This window comes from Thalassophryne amazonica, chromosome 4 (genome assembly GCF_902500255.1).
Source record: "Thalassophryne amazonica chromosome 4, fThaAma1.1, whole genome shotgun sequence".
Lineage (NCBI taxonomy): Eukaryota > Metazoa > Chordata > Actinopteri > Batrachoidiformes > Batrachoididae > Thalassophryne > Thalassophryne amazonica.
In genome coordinates this window covers 100,872,676-100,891,564 of record NC_047106.1, presented here as the reverse complement: position 1 = coordinate 100,891,564, position 18,889 = coordinate 100,872,676, and the positions used below count along the sequence as shown (strand labels likewise).

At 41.3% G+C, this 18,889-nt stretch overlaps 1 protein-coding gene across 2 annotated transcripts; it reads right to left on the bottom strand.

Annotated features, from left to right (window-relative positions):
- Nucleotides 1–2,654: 2,654 nt before the first annotated feature.
- Nucleotides 2,655–17,695, bottom strand: LOC117508566 (diablo homolog, mitochondrial-like). Of its 2 annotated transcripts, none has more exons than XM_034168353.1 (6): nt 17,535–17,695; nt 17,045–17,174; nt 16,754–16,876; nt 13,437–13,553; nt 10,533–10,623; nt 2,655–3,550 (listed from the first exon to the last, which is right to left on the bottom strand). In XM_034168353.1, the coding sequence occupies exons 1-6, from the start codon at nt 17,576–17,578 to the stop codon at nt 3,342–3,344; spliced, it is 714 nt and encodes a 237-aa protein (XP_034024244.1). In that variant the 5' UTR covers nt 17,579–17,695; the 3' UTR covers nt 2,655–3,341. The 2 variants fall into 2 exon arrangements, with proteins under 2 accessions (XP_034024244.1, XP_034024243.1); XM_034168352.1 differs by having other exon boundaries at nt 10,533–10,629; nt 13,443–13,553.
- Between the last annotated feature and the right edge of the window lie 1,194 nt (nt 17,696–18,889).

Genomic DNA, 18,889 nt, shown 5'->3' with positions numbered 1-18,889 from the left:
GGGGAATAAAATCCATGTCCTCAGCCACTCAAAGGGACAGCTGTATTGACAGGGAATTTCTTAAAATTGAGAGAATCAAGGATTCTGATCTCCCTAATATGTTTAATGTTTTTTATTCTCGATTTGAAAAGCATGACTTTTCCAGAGACATCTCCCTGTTTGGAGAGGCTCCTAGTCTTGAGTCTGATGTTGTCATTGACCAGGAATGGGTCAAAAGTATTCTGAAGGGTATAAACATTAGAAAGGCCTCTGGTCCAGATAACATCTGTGGGCGCACTCTACCACATTGTGCAGACCAGCTTAGTGGTGTACTCCAGCATATTTTTCAAATGTCTCTCAATTCTCACCAAATTCCGGTTAGCTGGAAATCATCTACAGTGATCCCAGTCCCAAAGACGACTAAACTGAAGCAACTTAGTGACTGTAGGCCTAATAATGAAATGTTTTGAGAGCATTGTGAAGAATCTTATTCTGGAAACGGTGGGTGGAGCCCTGGACACACTTCAGTTTGCTTACCAGGCAGGGAGGGGGGTGGAGGATGCAAAGCTTTTTATTCTCAACTCCCTGTATCTTTTAGTACAAAGGCTGCGTGATGCTTTCCACCTGCCTCACCAGCTTGTTTTATGGATTTTTAATTTCTTATCTGACCGAGAGCAGAGGGTCTCTGTAAATGGCTGTCTCTTGGACTCTGTTGTGTTGTCCACAGGCTCACCACAAGGGTGTGTTCTCTCACCCCTCCTTTTTTTATGTATAAAGACAGCTGTAGGAGTTCTCAAGACAAGTTATTTGGTTAAATTTTCTGATCACACTGTACTGTTGTCTCTTCTCCATGGTTCAGAATCAGACCACGGAGCTGCTGTATCAGATTTCATTTGCTGGAGTGATAACTTTTTGGATTTAAATGTGTCCAAACTAAAGAAATGACCATTGACTTCAGACGTAGCAGGGATGTGGCCAAGGAGTGTATTACACACAATGAAAAAGTGGAACTTGTCCCATCATATAAGTATTTGGGGAACTATTTTTTGATGACAAGCTGAAGTTTGATGTGAACACAGACACCATTGTGAAGCGAGGACAGCAGAGAATTTATCTTCTCCGTAAACTGAATTATTTTTCTGTCAGGTCTGCAATCCTTTGTCGTTGTCATCAGTCTTTTGAGTCTTTTGTTTTTCATTTATCTGCTGGTTTCACAGCCTCTCAGTGAAAGACAGAAACACCCTGAACAACATTGTTAAAATCTGTTCAAAGATTATCAGAGTGAAACAAAGAGACTTACACTCTTTTTGTAATCAACAGATCCTCTGGAAGGCTGAAGTCATCTTGTCTATGTCAGGTCATGTTCTTTTAGGAGAGTTTTCTCTGCTTCTTCTAGGATGCCGTTATGCGTCCCCGGTGTGTATGTGACCGCAGGACCTTCATGGCTGGGACGGCGGTGGGATCAAACCCGGATGGCTCGCACTAAAGACCATTCCTCTACCAGGTTAGTGCGAGCCATCCGGGTTTGATCCCACCGCCGTCCCAGCCATGAAGGTCCTGCAGGCACACGTAGAACCAGCCGGTTTTTAAATTCGTTTATACCTTCAGCAATTCGACTTTTAAATGCTCCGTAGGTCTGCCATGTTTTTATTTATTTATTCTTGCTATTTATTTTAACTTCTTAAGTCTGTTTTCTTTGTTTTTATTAGTTTTATTGTGGTTATACACTGTATTATTTTTTTTTAATAGACTGCTCAAATTAAATTGCCCCTTGTGGGATTAATAAAGTTGTTGATTGATTGACTCAGGCAGCGTGAGTGAAAACTACACATACACGAGATGATTAACAAAGCAACCTACAACAGCATATCTCTGAACTTAAATCTAGGCGTGAACTATGGGAAATAAATATTTAGGCATCATACAAAATAGCATTATCTAGTGCACTGCATGGCATGCTGCCTTTTTATTTTTTGGAAGGCCACATGGCAAGTTTCCAACTTATTTTACTATTGCTCCCTGCACTCAGGAGGAAAATAAGTGCATTAAATTCACTAAAACACCAGAAATTTGGACACCATTAAATCAACAATATTGAAGATGGCTCATCTCTCTGTATTGTTAGTGGGACATTCAAAAAGAAAATGTTCAGTCTCCAAATCAGGCCTGTTACAGAATAAACAGAATCTGTCTTCATGAGTCTTTAGGATGGCATACCTTCCAGTGCCAATACATAGACAGTGAATGCATGTTCAGAGTTATTGTGTAAGGGCCTGGAGATGTTCCCTTTTTTTTTTTTTTTTATAAATATACGTGTGTGTGTGCGCATATATATATATATATATGCATATATATGCATATATATATATATATATGCGCAACGTAAAAGTGCTCGGAGTGGGCACACAAACGTGATAGGCTGTTAAATCCATCCATAGGGGTAAATTGTATAGGACTTATCACTGGAATTGAAATTTGACCACAATCCTGGTTTGAAATAGTTTAATTGCTCAGCTTAACTTGAATTCAGTATTTGCTTTTAATGCCAAGAGGCTGTGATGTAATTACCAAAACACAAATTATCACCATCCAAATATTTAATGGCCGAGCTGTGGAGTGTACAGAGTCTGACAGAGTCACGTGTGATTCATTGTATGATTGTGTTGCACGCATCAGAAATATATGAAATAATTTATTCAGCGTCTTGTCATTACCACAAAACCCAATAAAATACACACATACAAGTCAAATCACACAGAATGTTTTGCAAAGTCAAACCTATGCTGCAAGTTATTAAATACCCATCAATTGTGTGCATGTTTGTCTCAGCATCTTAAGGTTACCCTACAAAAGAATGATGAGAGGCAGCGCATACAAGTTAGGTGAAGCTAATCTGTCTCCATGTTAATGCAGAAAAAGGCACTCTAACTGTAAATACTTATGGCTAATTTAGCATATACAACTTCAATATTTTGGAGAAATCTGAAGCACCTGTTCACAAGTACAGAGTGAACTTCTGCTTTGCAAACCATAACATTGTGTTACATGACTCAAACTAATACTTTTATCCACCTCTTAAACAGAAATGACAAATGACACTCAGCAGTACATTTAGTCCCTTCTTCGGCACTGCAATGTATTTTTACTGACAGGAGCACATAAAGTCAGGTAATATATTCATTAAGCCTAACATGGCAAGCCTATTAGATTAAAATTTGTTGAGAGAGAGACAGACAGATTATAGGGTTGTTTAAAAAGAAATTCAAATGTCTATTCAAAGTGTGTGCACCCTGTCACCATTTTGCAAGAAGATAAAGTTTTTTTTAATGCTTTATTCTATTTCCTATCTATAGGAACTGATTTTAATCTTCTCTGAGATAAGCCTCAGGAATGTCTTCATCATCTTTGTTCTTCTCTAAGGAGCTAGCATATTCTGCCATCCTTTGGATCTCCATCACTTTAGTTTCAGCCAGCTTTTTGTTTGCATCCACCAACAACTTCCGCACCTCCTCCACCTGTGACTGAGCCACCTGAATGTTTGTCCTCACTGTGATGGACGCTTGCTCAGCTCCTGGGAACACAAGGATGCAAACAATTTGAGAAAAGTCAACGCTTGACATAACACCACTCCAAGTCACAGATTAAGCAGACCCTCCTGACAGTCATCCTGATTCTGTGGCACACAGTCCAAATACGTGGTGTGTCCATAAAGTAACGGCCCTTTTTATTTTTTTTTAAAAACTATATGGATTTCATTCATATGTTTTTACATCAGACATGCTTGAGTTTTTCCACGCCTGTCGGTGACGTCATTCGCCTGTGAGCACGCCTTGTGGAAGGAGTGGTCCCGCCCCCACATCGGATTTTCATTGTCTGGAAATGGCGGAATGATAAGGACTTTTTTTCCATCAGAATTTTTTCAGAAGCTGTTAGAGACAGGCACCTGGAAACCATTCGAAAAATGTATCTGGCTTTCGGTGAAAATTTTACGGGCTTCACAGAGAATAAGGACTTTAACTACAGCTTTAAGGACCCCTTTAAGGACGCTCGGTGCGCCGCGCTCCGAGCTGCAACATCGCGGCACAAACCACTGGATCATTTCTAAGCTGATGGCTCTGTGGATACGAGACCGTCGTATGCTCTTTCTCTGGTTATCACAAGAGCTGGACATCAGCCATTTTCCAGCAGATTTCACTTTTAACAAGAGATTTTGTCATGGAAAGCCGCGTGGATTCGCTGATGAAGCGAGACAAAGGAACACCTCCGTTTCAGCGTGTCAGAGGACAAGTTTGGACATGCCTATCTCGGCTTTCAGTGCTTACCAGTCGAGTGAGTATAAGAGAACTTGTGGAGAGCTGGACATGTCCAAACTTGTCCTCTAACACTCCGAAACGGAGGTGTTCCTTTGTCTCGCTTCATCAGCGAATCGGTCGTGACGCGCGAAGCCACCGCGCGGCTTTCCATGACAAAATCTCTTGTAAAAAGTGAAATCTGCTGGAAAATGGCTGATGTCCAGCTCGTGATAACCAGCGAAAGAGCACACGACGGTCTCGTATCCACAGAGCCATCAGCTTAGAAATGATCCAGTGGTTTGTGCCGCGACGTCGCAGCTCGGAGCGCAGCGCACCGACCGTCCTTAAAGGGGTCCTTAAAGGGGTCCTTAAAGCTGTAGTTAAAGTCCTTATTCTCTGTGAAGCCCATAAAATTTTCCCCCGAAAGCCAGATAAATTTTTCGAATAGTTTCCAGGTGCCAGTCTCTAACAGCTTCTGAAAAAATTCTGATGGGAAAAAAGTCCTTTTCATTCCGCCATTTCCAGACAATGAAAATCCGACGAGGGGGCGGGACCACTCCTTCCACAAGGCGTGCTCACAGGCGAATGACGTCACCGACAGGCGTGGAAAAACTCACGCATGCGCACGAGGGTTCAAGCATGTCTGACATAAAAACATATGAATGAAATCCATATAGTTTTTGAAAAAAATAAAAAGGACCGTTACTTTATGGACAGACCTCGTAGATGATGGCAGCTGAGCAGCACCACACACAAGAAGCAATTTACAAGTTTAGAAAATTTAACACACAGCTACCCAACAAATACTTTTCATTATTCAGTATTAACCACACCTACTTATTATTACAAAGGTTTTAGCAGCAAAGAACAAGGTAGCAACTTGAAAGCATAAATAGACCAATTTAAAATGCTCAATTGTCGTTCCAACTGAACATCAAAATAGGGGTGAAAAGAAAACACAAAAACACAATTAAAGCGATTTTGTGGAATAACTGTTACTGCCAGGCATGGTAAGCTCACAAAATGACCAGGTGCCTCATATTACAAAGCAATCACTTTTGGGAACTTTACATAATAAATAAATAAAAATTTACTTCCATGTGTAGTTTTGTGATAATGATGCTCAAACTCTTGTTCTCTCTCAGCCGTCTTCCTGAAATATATCAAACTATATCAACAATCTGCCAGCTTCCCTACATTCTCCTATATTATCAACTGAGTTTAGGTCATTATTTTTTCACACCCACTGATACTTTCAGCGGTAGACAAAAAGGAAGGAAGAAAAAACACATTTCTTCCACAGATGGAGATGACATCAGCAGAATGACAAAACATATCACAATGAGGAATCATACTTAACTAATCTGCTAGCTCTAGACTGCCACTTCACACTGCTTTTTCTGTTTTTTTTTTTTTTAAACACTAAACATCTGACTGTCAGTTGTTATCCCCCCCTGGCCATCACCGCCCACTTTGAGAAAGAGACACAGGTTGTCTGTACAACTACACAATAGCCTTCAGAAACAGTACACCTTTACAGGGCTAACCCATCAACTATCAGCAAAGAGCGATCACATTTCAATACCCCCACCTCCCAGAGTGAAACCTTAGGGCCCCTTCACACATAGCATGAATAAGGCTGAATGGCGCACGAAGGAGGAACTGCATGCTATTCATGAAAAATCTGAGCCGATTCTAACACCTCGTACACCTGTTGCCACAACCATTCGTGCACACCAGCGGCTGAAAGAAAGAGAATGCCCCGTGAGAGCCCTTCAATCCCGCTCTCAGCAGGTGTCAGCCAAATTCCAGGTGCCACACACAAACCTTCAATACCACTTGCAGAGCACTTAGGAAATGTGGTGCCATTCGTACAGCCAACACGAAATTAGTGAGCAGGCGACCACTCTCGAGCTGGCTGTGTAATTTGTCTAAGTGCCCCATGACTGTGGTTGCCAAGCAACACACATAGCATGCGTGTGTTTCGCACCCCCCTCCTGCAACATATGTGGCATGTGGGGGGGGGGGGGGGGGCACACTTGCATGAAATGCTATGTATGTATGTAGGCATGATCACATGGGGACCAGCCAGCCACGTCTGAGCACAACGAGGTGCCTTTCAGCAGATCACTGACAGCTGGAAATGACAGCTCAGTGCGCACGACATGTTACATTACACACAGAGACCACAGCCAGGACAGGTATATAAATAATTACTACAATAACTACATACACAGTTACATAAATAAGTAAAAAAAAAAATGATCACAGAGCAAAGAAAAGGAGAGTGACACTTTGTTCTGGGCTGAACGGACTGTTAGATCATGTGTACACTCAGCTGGCAATATGAATGTCATGTCATACACGTGCGAGCTTGACTTTCAGATCACTATGTAAACATGATCTGACGGTCTGTTTTACCTGGCACAGCCTGTCAATGTGCGCAAGCTCCAGCCCGCCGCAAAAGCATTGTTTTTATGCATTTCCACGTGAGGACAGCAGGCACACACACATGCGTCACGGTGGAGAGTTTTAAGGTCATGTCCTTAAAAACAAGGTATGTGTCCTCCAGCTGTGACATCCAGGTCCAGAGATCTCAACAGCAGCAGCTGTTGGTGGCCACGCCCACCTTTTCATTCAGCCCACAGAACAAAGTGTCACTCCCTGTTTCTGTGTCATGTGATTTTTTTTTTTTCTTTTAGTGATTTGTTATGTAATTGTGTATGTAGTTATTGTAGTAATTATTTATATACCCGGCTGGACATGATAAGAGCACACTGCTTCCTTCATGTCATTTCACGACTGTATGTCTGCGTCACGGTGGAGAGTTTTAAGGTCATGTCCTTAAAAACAAGGTATGTGTCCTCCAGCTGTGACATCCAGGTCCAGAGATCTCAACAGCAGCAGCTGTTGGTGGCCACGCCCACCTTTTCATTCAGCCCACAGAACAAAGTGTCACTCCCTGTTTCTGTGTCATGTGATTTTTTTTTTTCTTTTAGTGATTTGTTATGTAATTGTGTATGTAGTTATTGTAGTAATTATTTATATACCCGGCTGGACATGATAAGAGCACACTGCTTCCTTCATGTCATTTCACGACTGTATGTCTGTGACCATGGGTCATGTACAGAGGAACAGGGGGATCATACTTGCATTGTCCACTTGATAAGACAGATTACATATAGGAGACTGCGGCGTTTTTTATGGTGTGTGGTTTTTATTATTTTTCTCCACAGCAGCAGTGTGATGTGGTACCACAAGCTCCACCTGATCGTACTATGTTCGTCCACTGGCACAAGTGTGCACGAAACGTCGCAGCGTGATCGTTCAAGCCTACCTGACCATGTGTCCCGTTTAGCCGTGATTCGTACCTATTCGTGCTATGTGTGAAGGGCCCTTAGTGATGCCACAAAGCAAGAACATCAAAGACAGACATAGAAGGAAACTTTGATGCACATCAACAGCACACAAAAAATGTAATAAACTGTTTCTTAACCAAAGACTATCGGGCAACAAAATTTGAAATCAATCTAACATGGCACATCAACAAGTGGTAATCACATGGACCAGACCACGACATTAAATAAACAAAACAAGGACAAACCATCACATTTCAGTGCGAGTCTGCTGACACACACATGCTCACATCTACAACCCCTGGCAAAAATTATGGAATCACCGGCCTCGGAGGATGTTCATTCAGTTGTTTAATTTTGTAGAAAAAAAGCAGATCACAGACATGACACAAAACTAAAGTCATTTCAAATGGCAACTTTCTGGCTTTAAGAAACACTATAAGAAATTAGGAAAAAAAATTGTGGCAGTCAGTAGCGGTTACTTTTTTAGACCAAGCAGAGGGAAAAAAAATATGGAATCACTCAATTCTGAGGAAAAAATTATGGAATCATGAAAAACAAAAGAACGCTCCAACACATCACTAGTATTTTGTTGCACCACCTCTGGCTTTTATAACAGCTTGCAGTCTCTGAGGCATGGACTTAATGAGTGACAAACAGTACCACTAGTATTTTGTTGCACCACCTCTGGCTTTTATAACAGCTTGCAGTCTCTGAGGCATGGACTTAATGAGTGACAAACAGTACTCTTCATCAATCTGGCTCCAACTTTCTCTGATTGCTGTTGCCAGATCAGCTTTGCAGGTTGGAGCCTTGTTATGGACCATTTTCTTCAACTTCCACCAAAGATTTTCAATTGGATTAAGATCCTGACTATTTGCAGGCCATGACAGTGACCCTATGTGTCTTTTTGCAAGGAATGTTTTCACAGTTTTCGCACTATGGCAAGATGCATTATCATCTTGAAAAATGATTTCATCATCCCCAAACATCTTTTCAATTGATGGGATAAGAAAAGTGTCCAAAATATCAACGTAAACTTGTGCATTTATTGATGATGTAATGATAGCCATCTCCCCAGTGCCTTTACCTGACATGCAGCCCCATATCATCAATGACTGTGGAAATTTACATGTTCTCTTCAGGCAGTCATCTTTATAAATCTCATTGGAACGGCACCAAACAAAAGTTCCAGCATCATCACCTTGCCCAATGCAGATTCGAGATTCATCACTGAATATGACTTTCATCTGGTCATCCACAGTCCACGATTGCTTTTCCTTAGCCCACTGTAACCTTGTTTTTTTCTGTTTAGGTGTTAATGATGGCTTTCGTTTAGCTTTTCTGTATGTAAATCCCATTTCCTTTAGGCGGTTTCTTACAGTTCGGTCACAGACGTTGACTCCAGTTTCCTCCCATTCGTTCCTCATTTGTTTTGTTGTTCATTTTCGATTTTTGAGACATATTGCTTTAGGTTTTCTGTCTTGACGCTTTGATGTCTTCCTTGGTCTACCAGTATGTTTGCCTTTAACAACCTTCCCATGTTGTTTGTATTTGGTCCAGAGTTTAGACACAGCTGACTGTGAACAACCAACACATTTTGCAACATTGCGTGATGATTTACCCTCTTTAAGAGTTTGATAATCCTCTCCTTTGTTTCAATTGATATCTCTCGTGTTGGAGCCATGATTCATGTCAGTCCACTTGGTGCAACAGCTCTCCAAGGTGTGATCACTCCTTTTTAGATGCAGACTAAGGAGCAGATCTGATTTGATGCAGGTGTTAGTTTTGGGGATGAAAATTTACAGGGTGATTCCATAATTTTTTCCTCAGAATTGAGTGATTCCATATTTTTTTTCCTCTGGTCTAAAAAAGTAACCGTTACTGACTGCCACAATTTTTTTTCTTGATTTCTTATAGTGTTTCTTAAAGCCAGAAAGTTGCCATTTGAAATGACTTTAGTTTTGTGTCATGTCTGTGATCTGCTTTTTTTCTACAAAATTAAACAACTGAATGAACATCCTCCGATGCCGGTGATTCCATAATTTTTGCCAGGGGTTGTATAATCAAATCAGTGGCATTTTATTAGAAATTGGACAATTTGTGTAATGATTATTGATCATTATAAGAACCCTGGACAAGAAGACTTGCAAATTCTCACTTCCCATTTCTTCACACCAACATACACTCACTGACCACTTTATAAAGTATACCTGTTCAATTGCTTGTTAACACAAACAGCTAATCAGCCAATCACATGGCAACAACTCAATGCATTTAGGCATTTAGACATGGTAAAGACAACTTGCTGAAGTTCAAATCAAGCAACAGAATGGGGAACTAGAGGGATTTAAGTGACGTTGAATGTGGATGGTTGTTGATGCCAGACGGGCTGGTCTGAGTATTTCAGAAACTACTGATCTACTGGGATTTTAATGCACCACCATGTCTAGGGTTTACAGAGAATGGACTGAAAAAGAGGAGCTATCCAGTTAGCAGCAGTTGTGTGGACGAAAATGTCTTGTTGATGTCAGAGGTCACTGGAAAATGGACAGACTGGTTGAATGGGCGACTGGGTGATGCTACCATGTCAGTATAGACCAACATCTCTTACGAATGTTTCCAACACTTTGTTGAAACTATGTCACCAAAAATTAAAGCAGTTCTGACGGCAAGAGGGGTCAAACCTGGTACTAGCAAGGAGTATCTAAACAAGTGGCCGGTGAGCGTATTAGCATTCATATTTACTGCCAGATGTTTGTTGTAGTCAAGGTTGGGTAGGATTACTTTGAAATGTAATCCAAAAGTAATCAGATTACAAGTAATCCAAATGTATGTACATACATACATGTAATCCACATGTATTCTTTCAAAGTAATCCTACCCAACCTTGGTTGTAATGTACCTGAGGTGTACGATGCCTCAGCAGCCATTTCACACAGCCTGACTGCACTTTCCCACGTTGACTCGAAACGCTTGCATTCATCTTGTCTGTCGCTAACCTGTGAGAACAGAGAATCAACCAGTTCAGTCAACTGAAACACCTCTACAACTACCTGTTTTATTTGCATGCCGGGTTAACTTCACAACATACATGAAGTAGTAAGTCCTACATAGGACCTGAGTCCGATTTGCAGTGGTGCTTATCTCTGGATTCCATAGTATGACATGGATGAGAGTTTACCCAGCCCAGTCTCAGGTTTTTTTTTCATCCTCCCGTCATGAAATGAGTCAAATTTGTGTTTTTTTTTTTAACTCACTATTACTAACCCTACTCCTACCCCCAACCAACCCTACTCCTTCCCCTAACCCTAACCACCCCAACCCCCGCTGCACTTTTAATTATGTGCAGCCATCACGGAAGGAAATAGAATGAATTCATGCTCCCATGACAAAAATTTTGCACTTTCGTGACAATATGATGAACCAAGATATTATCAGTTATCAAGTTGTTCACCAATGAATATGGCTTTATACACCCTGAAGAAAACAGAACTTGATAACGATTTTATCATATACCTATAAATGATGAATGCACGCAGAACACAATGCGCGTGCTCTCCCATCGCTCACTGTGATGGCCACGGAGCTCTGCGGCAACTGAGACCATGCAGCGGGCGCTGCACATCAAAACAGCGAGTGTAGTCTCTGGACCTGTTGCTGCATGCAGCTCGGCACAGCAGACAGGGGGGGTGGTGTGAGTGGCCCGCTGTGGCGCTTACCGAGCCCGCAGACTCAGTAAGCGAATTGGAAGCAGTGAGAGCAATCGCACGCCTGATAAGACGCAGAACACAATGCGCTGTTAAAAAAAAAAAAAAAAAAAAAAAAAAAAAGAAGCATGCAAAATTGCACTAAAACAAAAATCTGCAAAACTGCGAGGCCACGAAAGGGAGTTACGTTCTAAAAATAACCCGCGATAGGTGAAATCCGCGAAGTAGTCTGCTTTATTTTTTACAATTATTATAGATGTTTTAAGGCTGTAAAACCCCTCACTACACACTTTATACGAGGGCTGTCAATAAAGTATAGGTCCTTTTTATTTTTTTCAAAAACTATATGGATTTCATTAATATGTTTTTACGTCAGACATGCTTGAACCCTCGTGCGCATGCGTGACTTTTTCCACGCCTGTTGGTGACGTCATTCGCCTGTGAGCACTCCTTGTGGGAGGAGTAGTCCAGCCCCTCGTCGGAATTCCCTTGTCTGAGAAGTTGCTGAGAGACTGGTGCTTTGTTTGATCAAAATTTTTTCTAAACCTGTGAGGCACATCGAAGTGGACATGGTTCGAAAAATTAAGCTGGTTTTCGGTGAAAATTTTAATGAGAGATTTTGAGGTGATACTGTCGCTTTAAGGACTTCCCACAGTGCAAGATGTCACGCAGCGGTCCCAGGCGCCGTCGTCAGCCTGTTTCAAGCTGAAAACCTCCACATTTCAGGCTCTATTGATCCAGGACGTCGTGAGAGAACAGAGAAGTTTCAGAAGAAGTCGGTTTCAGCATTTTATCCGGATATTCCACTGTTAAAGGAGATTTTTTTAATGAAAGACGTGCGGACGGGTCCGCGCGTCGGGACGCAGCCGGCGCGTTGCGGTGGCACAGGAAAAACACCTCCGCGTTGATAACCATTTGTAAAATCCAGGCGGCTTTTGATGGCTTTCAGTGGAGTGAGTATATGAGAAATTGTTTAACAGCTGGACATGTTCCAACTTGTCCTTAAGGCTTCCAAAAGAGGTGTTTTTCCTGTGGCGGAGCATCGCAGCGGCTGCAAGCCGACGCTGCAATCCGTCCACACGTCTTTCATTAAAAAAATCTCCTTTAACAGTGGAATATCCGGATAAAATGCTGAAACCGACTTCTTCTGAAACTTCTCTGTTCTCTCACAACGTCCTGGATCAATAGAGCCTGAAATGTGAAGGTTTTCAGCTTGAAACAGGCTGACGACGGCACCTGAGAGCGCTGAGCGACGGGAAGTCCTTAAAGCGACAGTATCACCTCAAAATCTCTCATCAGCCGTTAAAATTTTCACCGAAAACCAGCTTAATTTTTCGAACCGTGTCCACTTCGATGTGTCTCACAGGTTTAGAAAAAATTTTGATCAAACAAAGCACCAGTCTCTCAGCAACTTCTCAGACAAAGGAATTCCGACGAGGGGCTGGACGACTCCTCCCACAAGGAGTGCTCACAGGCGAATGACGTCACCGACAGGCGTGGAAATACTCACGCATGCGCACGAGGGTTCAAGCATGTCTGACGTAAAAACATATGAATGAAATCCATATAGTTTTTGAAAAAAATAAAAAGGACCTATACTTTATTGACAGACCTCGTACACTGTTCTCAAACAGGCATTAACATTTTCTCCCTTTTCTCTCCTGTGTAAACACTCAAAGTTCAAACCTTAGTAGAAAAAAAATAGAATGTTTTCCTATAAATAATTATGATAGCTTTTAGAACTAACAAATTTAATTTTAACGATCAACCTACGAGGTTGGACACATAAATTATTAATAGTGACTCACCAGTATTTCACAGTTCCTCTGACCGCACCTCTTCGTCGTTGCGCCGCTCCACTGTCCGGATTGGCTGATTACTCGGGTGGTATGAAAATATTACCCGTCCACAAAAAGGGTGTATTGCTATTTATTCTTTAGTGTTTTATCCAATCATCTTGGCGTATCATTTATAGGTATATGATAATAATGCATATTTCGTGCTGCAGAATGACAATCGATGAGACTGGGTTGAGTTTACCACATACATGGATGAATGCAAAACTAAACAGTTAGGCTGTTCTCCAAAGAGCACATCAGACTCACCTCTGCACGCTGGCCAATGATCACCTGCCAGATGGAATCCTCCTCTGCTGACGTCAGTTTTCCCAATGAAGCCAAATATCGTCTTTGCAGAGCAATGAGAGTGTGCACAGCCTGATAAATAAACAACAAGCGCTCAATGTGACATCAAGGGAGAACAAAAGCTGGCTGATGAACCAGCTGATGTCCGAACTTAGACATTACGAGGTCTGTTAGAAAAGTATCCGACCTTTTTACTTTTTTTTCAAAAACCATATGGATTTGAATCACGTGTGATTGCATCAGCCAAGCTTAAACCTTCTTGCGCATGCGTGAGTTTTTTCACGCCTGTCGGTTGCGTCATTTGCCTGTGAGCAGGCTTTGTGTGAGCAGTGGTCCACCCCTCTCGTCGGATTTTTATTGCAAATAAAATGTCTTAACGATTTGGAGCTTTGCTACATCAAATTTTTCCAGAAACTGTGAGAGACCTCCAGGTGGACACCATTCGGAAGATTTAGATGGCTTTCAGGGACGATTTTATGGGGATTACACAGATTAAGGAGTGCTCCAGCCGGTTTAAAGACCGCCCACAGCGTCTGAGAGCGCGGCGCACTCCAAGTGCCGATCGACAGGCTGAAACAACCAGATCATTTCCAATGTGAAGGCTTTGTTGATCCGGGACATCGTCTGACTTACACAACAATGGCAGAAGACGTGGACATCAGTACTTTTTCGGCACATTCCACTGTTACAGGAGTTTTTTTTCATGGAAAGAGGAGCCATCCTGTGAGACCAACATGGAGGTGGTTTTGTGCCGCGCCATGAGCGGCACGGTGGCGCATCCCTCCACTCCTCTTTCCATGAAAAAAACTCCTGTAACAGTGGAATGTGCCGAAAAAGTACTGATGTCCACGTCTTCTGTCATTGTTGTGTAAGTCAGACGACGTCCCGGATCAACAGAGCGTCCAGTTTGGAAATGAACGGCACATTCCACTGTTACAGGAGTTTTTGTCATGGAAAGAGGAGCGGAGGAATGCGCCACCGTGCCGCTGCACAAAACCACCTCCGTATTGGTCTGCATGGTGCAAAGCAACGCCGTGATGAAGCCTCACAGGACATGTTGGGGCATGTCCAGCTCATGCACAATTTCTCGGATAGTCACACGACTGAAAAGCCGTCTGAAAGCCATCCTGTGAGACCAACACGGAGGTGGTTTTGTGCCGCGCCATGAGCGGTACGGTGGCGCATCCCTCCACTCCTCTTTCCGTGAAAAAAACTCCTGTAACAGTGGAATGTCCCGAAAAAGTACTGATGTCCACGTCTTCTGCCATTGTTGTGTAAGTCAGACGACGTCCCGGATCAACAAAGCCTTCACGTTGGAAATGATCTGGTTGTTTCAGCCTGTCGATCGTCCGCTCGGAGTGCGCCGCGCTCTCAGACGCTGTGGGCGGTCTTTAAACCAGCTGGAGCATTCCTTAATCTGTGTAATCCCTATAAAATCGTCCCTGAAAGCCATCTGAATTTTCCGAATGGTGTCCACCTGGAGGTCTCTCACAGTTTCTGGAAAAATTTGATGCAGCAAAGCTCCAAATCGTTCAGACATTTATTCGCAATAAAAATCCAACGAGAGGGGTGGACCACTGCTCACATAAAGCGTGCTCACAGGCGAATGACGCAACCGACAGGCGTGAAAAAACTCACGCATGCGCACAAAGGTTCAAGTTTGGCTGATGCAATCACACGTGATTCAAATCCATATGGTTTTTGCAAAAAATAAAAAGGTCGGATAGTTTTCTAACAGACCACGTATATTAAAAAAGATAATGCTCCACATTCCACTTAGTTATTCAGAAAAGTTGAGCCATATAAAAATAAGTTTAGCTGACTAATCAATTAAACTTAGTCCAGAACTATAGTAAAAAAAAAAAAAAAACTTAAGCCCAGAGTAAAAGTGATTTAAACATTTTAGTTGTAAAAATAACGATAACTAGCACGTTGTCCGTGGGGATCCATGGGTTCTAGATTGCAAGATGCAAAGTTACTATGAGTTGGAATGGTGTGCGAGTCCAGAATGTTTTCAGAACCTTAGACCTCAACATAGTAGAGAAGCTTGAATCTTCGACTGGACTGGGTTGCTTGACGTGAGGATGTTTCGCTTCAAATCACAGAAGCTTCCTCAGCTAAAATTCTTGCTCTGGTAGTCTGACTTCTGTCTTGACTCTTGTAGAGAAGAATAAACCAGAAGCCAACAAAAGCTGGAGTTTTTAACCTAACCAGACCACACCTACCGAGAGGCTGACTGCTATAGGCTAGTGACTAAACAATAGCTCTAATTAGCACCTATTGTGCTCTAGTTAGCACTCTCCTAATGACAGGACGGAAGCCTCCCCTGATGGCTCCATTGACGACTCTCTCCTGATGACGTGAATGACTCATGACCATGAACAAAGACTGAAACTGCTTTGACCTGAGTACCACATTGTAAAGAGGGGACAAAGCGTGTCTGTTTACAATGTGGAAACCACCTGGACAACTGAGAGCCTACACAGAAACTTAGACCTCAACAGTTTTATAAGAAGAACTCACCACGTTTATTTCATATTATGTAATTTTATTTTCATATTAATTATGTAATTTACTGTCTTAATGTATTTAAAAATTGTTCTAGGTTCTTGTTATATACAGACTATTATTATTATCAACATTATTATTATTATTTTTTATTTTATTTTTACTTCTATTTTGTCATTTGTTTTGTCAGCTACTTATTATCTATCAATTATTGTTACTTTGAATTGTAAATATCTGTATGTGTATTCTGTCATAATTAATTTACTTTGGTATGTTGTGTGGTCTTAGTCTGTTTTTATGTTACTGGGACTACCGATGGAAATTAGCATTTTAACTATGTCCATTAATATGCAGTGTCCCATTTCAAATAAACACACACACACACACACACACACACACACACACACACACACACACATATATATATATGATTTTTAAATGGACCACAATGGAAATAAGTATTTTCACTTTCTGGTGTTATCCATGTATATAACATATTTCAATTATATTATGTACTTACATGGAGATATGACGCAACCACTTTGATAATTTGGTGCCAGTGATACATACTTGTGTACCCTCGCTGTGAAAGAGCCCATATAAGCATGATGCCAAGCCCTGCTGCAGTTGTAGTCTGTGTACTAACACAGTCCTGATTTAATGTCACCATAATATTGTTTGGTTTTTTGCTTGCAAGACATATGAAAATTCTCTTAACATGGATGTTAAAAAAACAAACATTTGTAGTGAGATTAAAGCCTTACTTTAGCATATGCTGTAAAGGCATCTATCAGAGCCAGTGTGGTCTGTGAGAGAAAAGTGCTGGAACTGTTTGTAACCAATGAGGCCGCTCTTCTGACCAGGGAGTCATGAGACAGGTTTTCCACCTGCATGCATATGAGCGAGTGAGAGAGAGAGAAAATTAAGTGCAAAAACTAACAATTTGTAAAGCACTTTGAGCATCTGATGCAGATGGAAAGGTGCTATATAAATGCAGTTAATTTATTAGTTCAAACATAAACTCATATTGTGCTATCTACTGGTCAAAGTCCCACCTGCGTAAAAGGGACAGCACACAGCCCAGCACCCACAGCCAAAGAGACTGCACTTATGTTCAAAAGGTTTGTCCATTTTCCCAATTTCTGTACTGCAGGATTTCTGTTGAACAGGACGCTTGCAGAACGCCTGCAGAAAATATATCATCAGTTTAAAACGCTTCAAAAACAACACACATTTCAGCCAGTGGAGCTTAGTTCGAAACACAACCAGTCAAATTAATGTTTTCAAAAGTCAAATCCTCACTATGTTCTTGGAACTATAATTACATCTTTACACGATGCTCGGGGAAAAAGCAAACACCGACGAGTTACCTAAGTGTAAACTTCCTGTCGTCGTTAACCAGAGGAAAACATTCCCGTATTTTCAATATAGAGTTGGCTGCAACATTTAACGTTGATAAACTCCCTTATATAAACACGGTAAGACTCCAATACATGAAATTTTTTGTTCCAATATAACGCGAGAGACCAAAATTAATCAACCAACCTGAGAAAACAGAAACAGGCGGACACTCTCTTGAGCGCAGCCATGTTGGTGCGCCACAATAAAACGTCCGTGACGCCGTCTTCAAGAGTTAAAGTTCCTCTTTGTTTTGCAGTCAAAAAATAAACCACTATTTCTGTCGGAGAATTTTAAGACGGCAACTAGAAAAAGCAGTTACCGAACACCTGAAATCTCTGTGTAAGTGGCAGTAGAGCTGTTGTGCTGCGTTCCAGCACTGTGGGAGTTAAAAATGTCGAAAAACCCGTTCCAGCACTCTGTCACCAAACGTAAACAAATGAAAAGTTAACACTTTACAAATCAGCATCTGAGGGTAAAGATGTGGTTTAAAAAGTTATTTACATCAAGACTGGTTTCTGGCGTGCAACTACGCACATCAACACATAACGTCAGTCTCCCTAATCTGTTTTACATTATTATTTGTAATACCATTGTGGCACAATAAAGCAGTTTTATTTTTTTCTTATTTGCAGTTACAGGCGATGCCTACTGTCAATTTCTAATTAACCCACTAGATGGCGGATACAGCCCACTGATCCATGGAAATATAGACTGGAATGGACGTGCGCGCCTCAATCTATTAGTGTCGCTCAGGACAGAAAGGCGCCATTACTAAGGGTGGAGATGTGCAGCTCATCAATAAAAACTGACCGCTTTTTTTTGCACTAGCGTCGCTATTCTTAACGGATTGTAATAATTGTTTTAAAGCCCGCTGAAAGCTCTTTCCAATGAACCTATGCATGTGTGGGTGAAAAAAAAACTTTTATGTAAAATGCAGAAATTTGGGGAAATTAAGACAAACTGCTGCTTTTCTTCCTCTATTGTCGCAATTTGTTAACAGATTTTAATAAAAGTAGGCTTGTTTTAAAGCCCTTTAACTGATCTTTCTAATGAACCCATACATGCCTGTGTAGAAAAAAAATGTTTTATGTAAAGTGTGGAAATTTGGGGGAAAATATGCCATTCTGTTCATTTACTGTGATGGTTTTTTTTCCTGTCATCATAATTCTCGATGGATTTTTATAAAAGAAGCCTTGTAAGTTGTTTTCAAGATGATTAAAAGCTCTAATGAATCCATACATGCCTGGATATAAAATCCATATGTATTAAAATATAAATCTGAAGTATGCCTTGCCATTGTGCTCATTTACCTTGCTGCTTTTTCCACTGTAATATTATTGCTAGTCTTTTAATGACAACATATATATGATTTTTACTAACATTTTATTCCAAGTAGATATAAAGCCATTCAGAATTTATGACTTTTGACCCTCAGTCAGGGTAAAAAGTACCTCCTCCATCTCCTCCAACCACACTTAAAATTTAAATGCCGCCTGTGA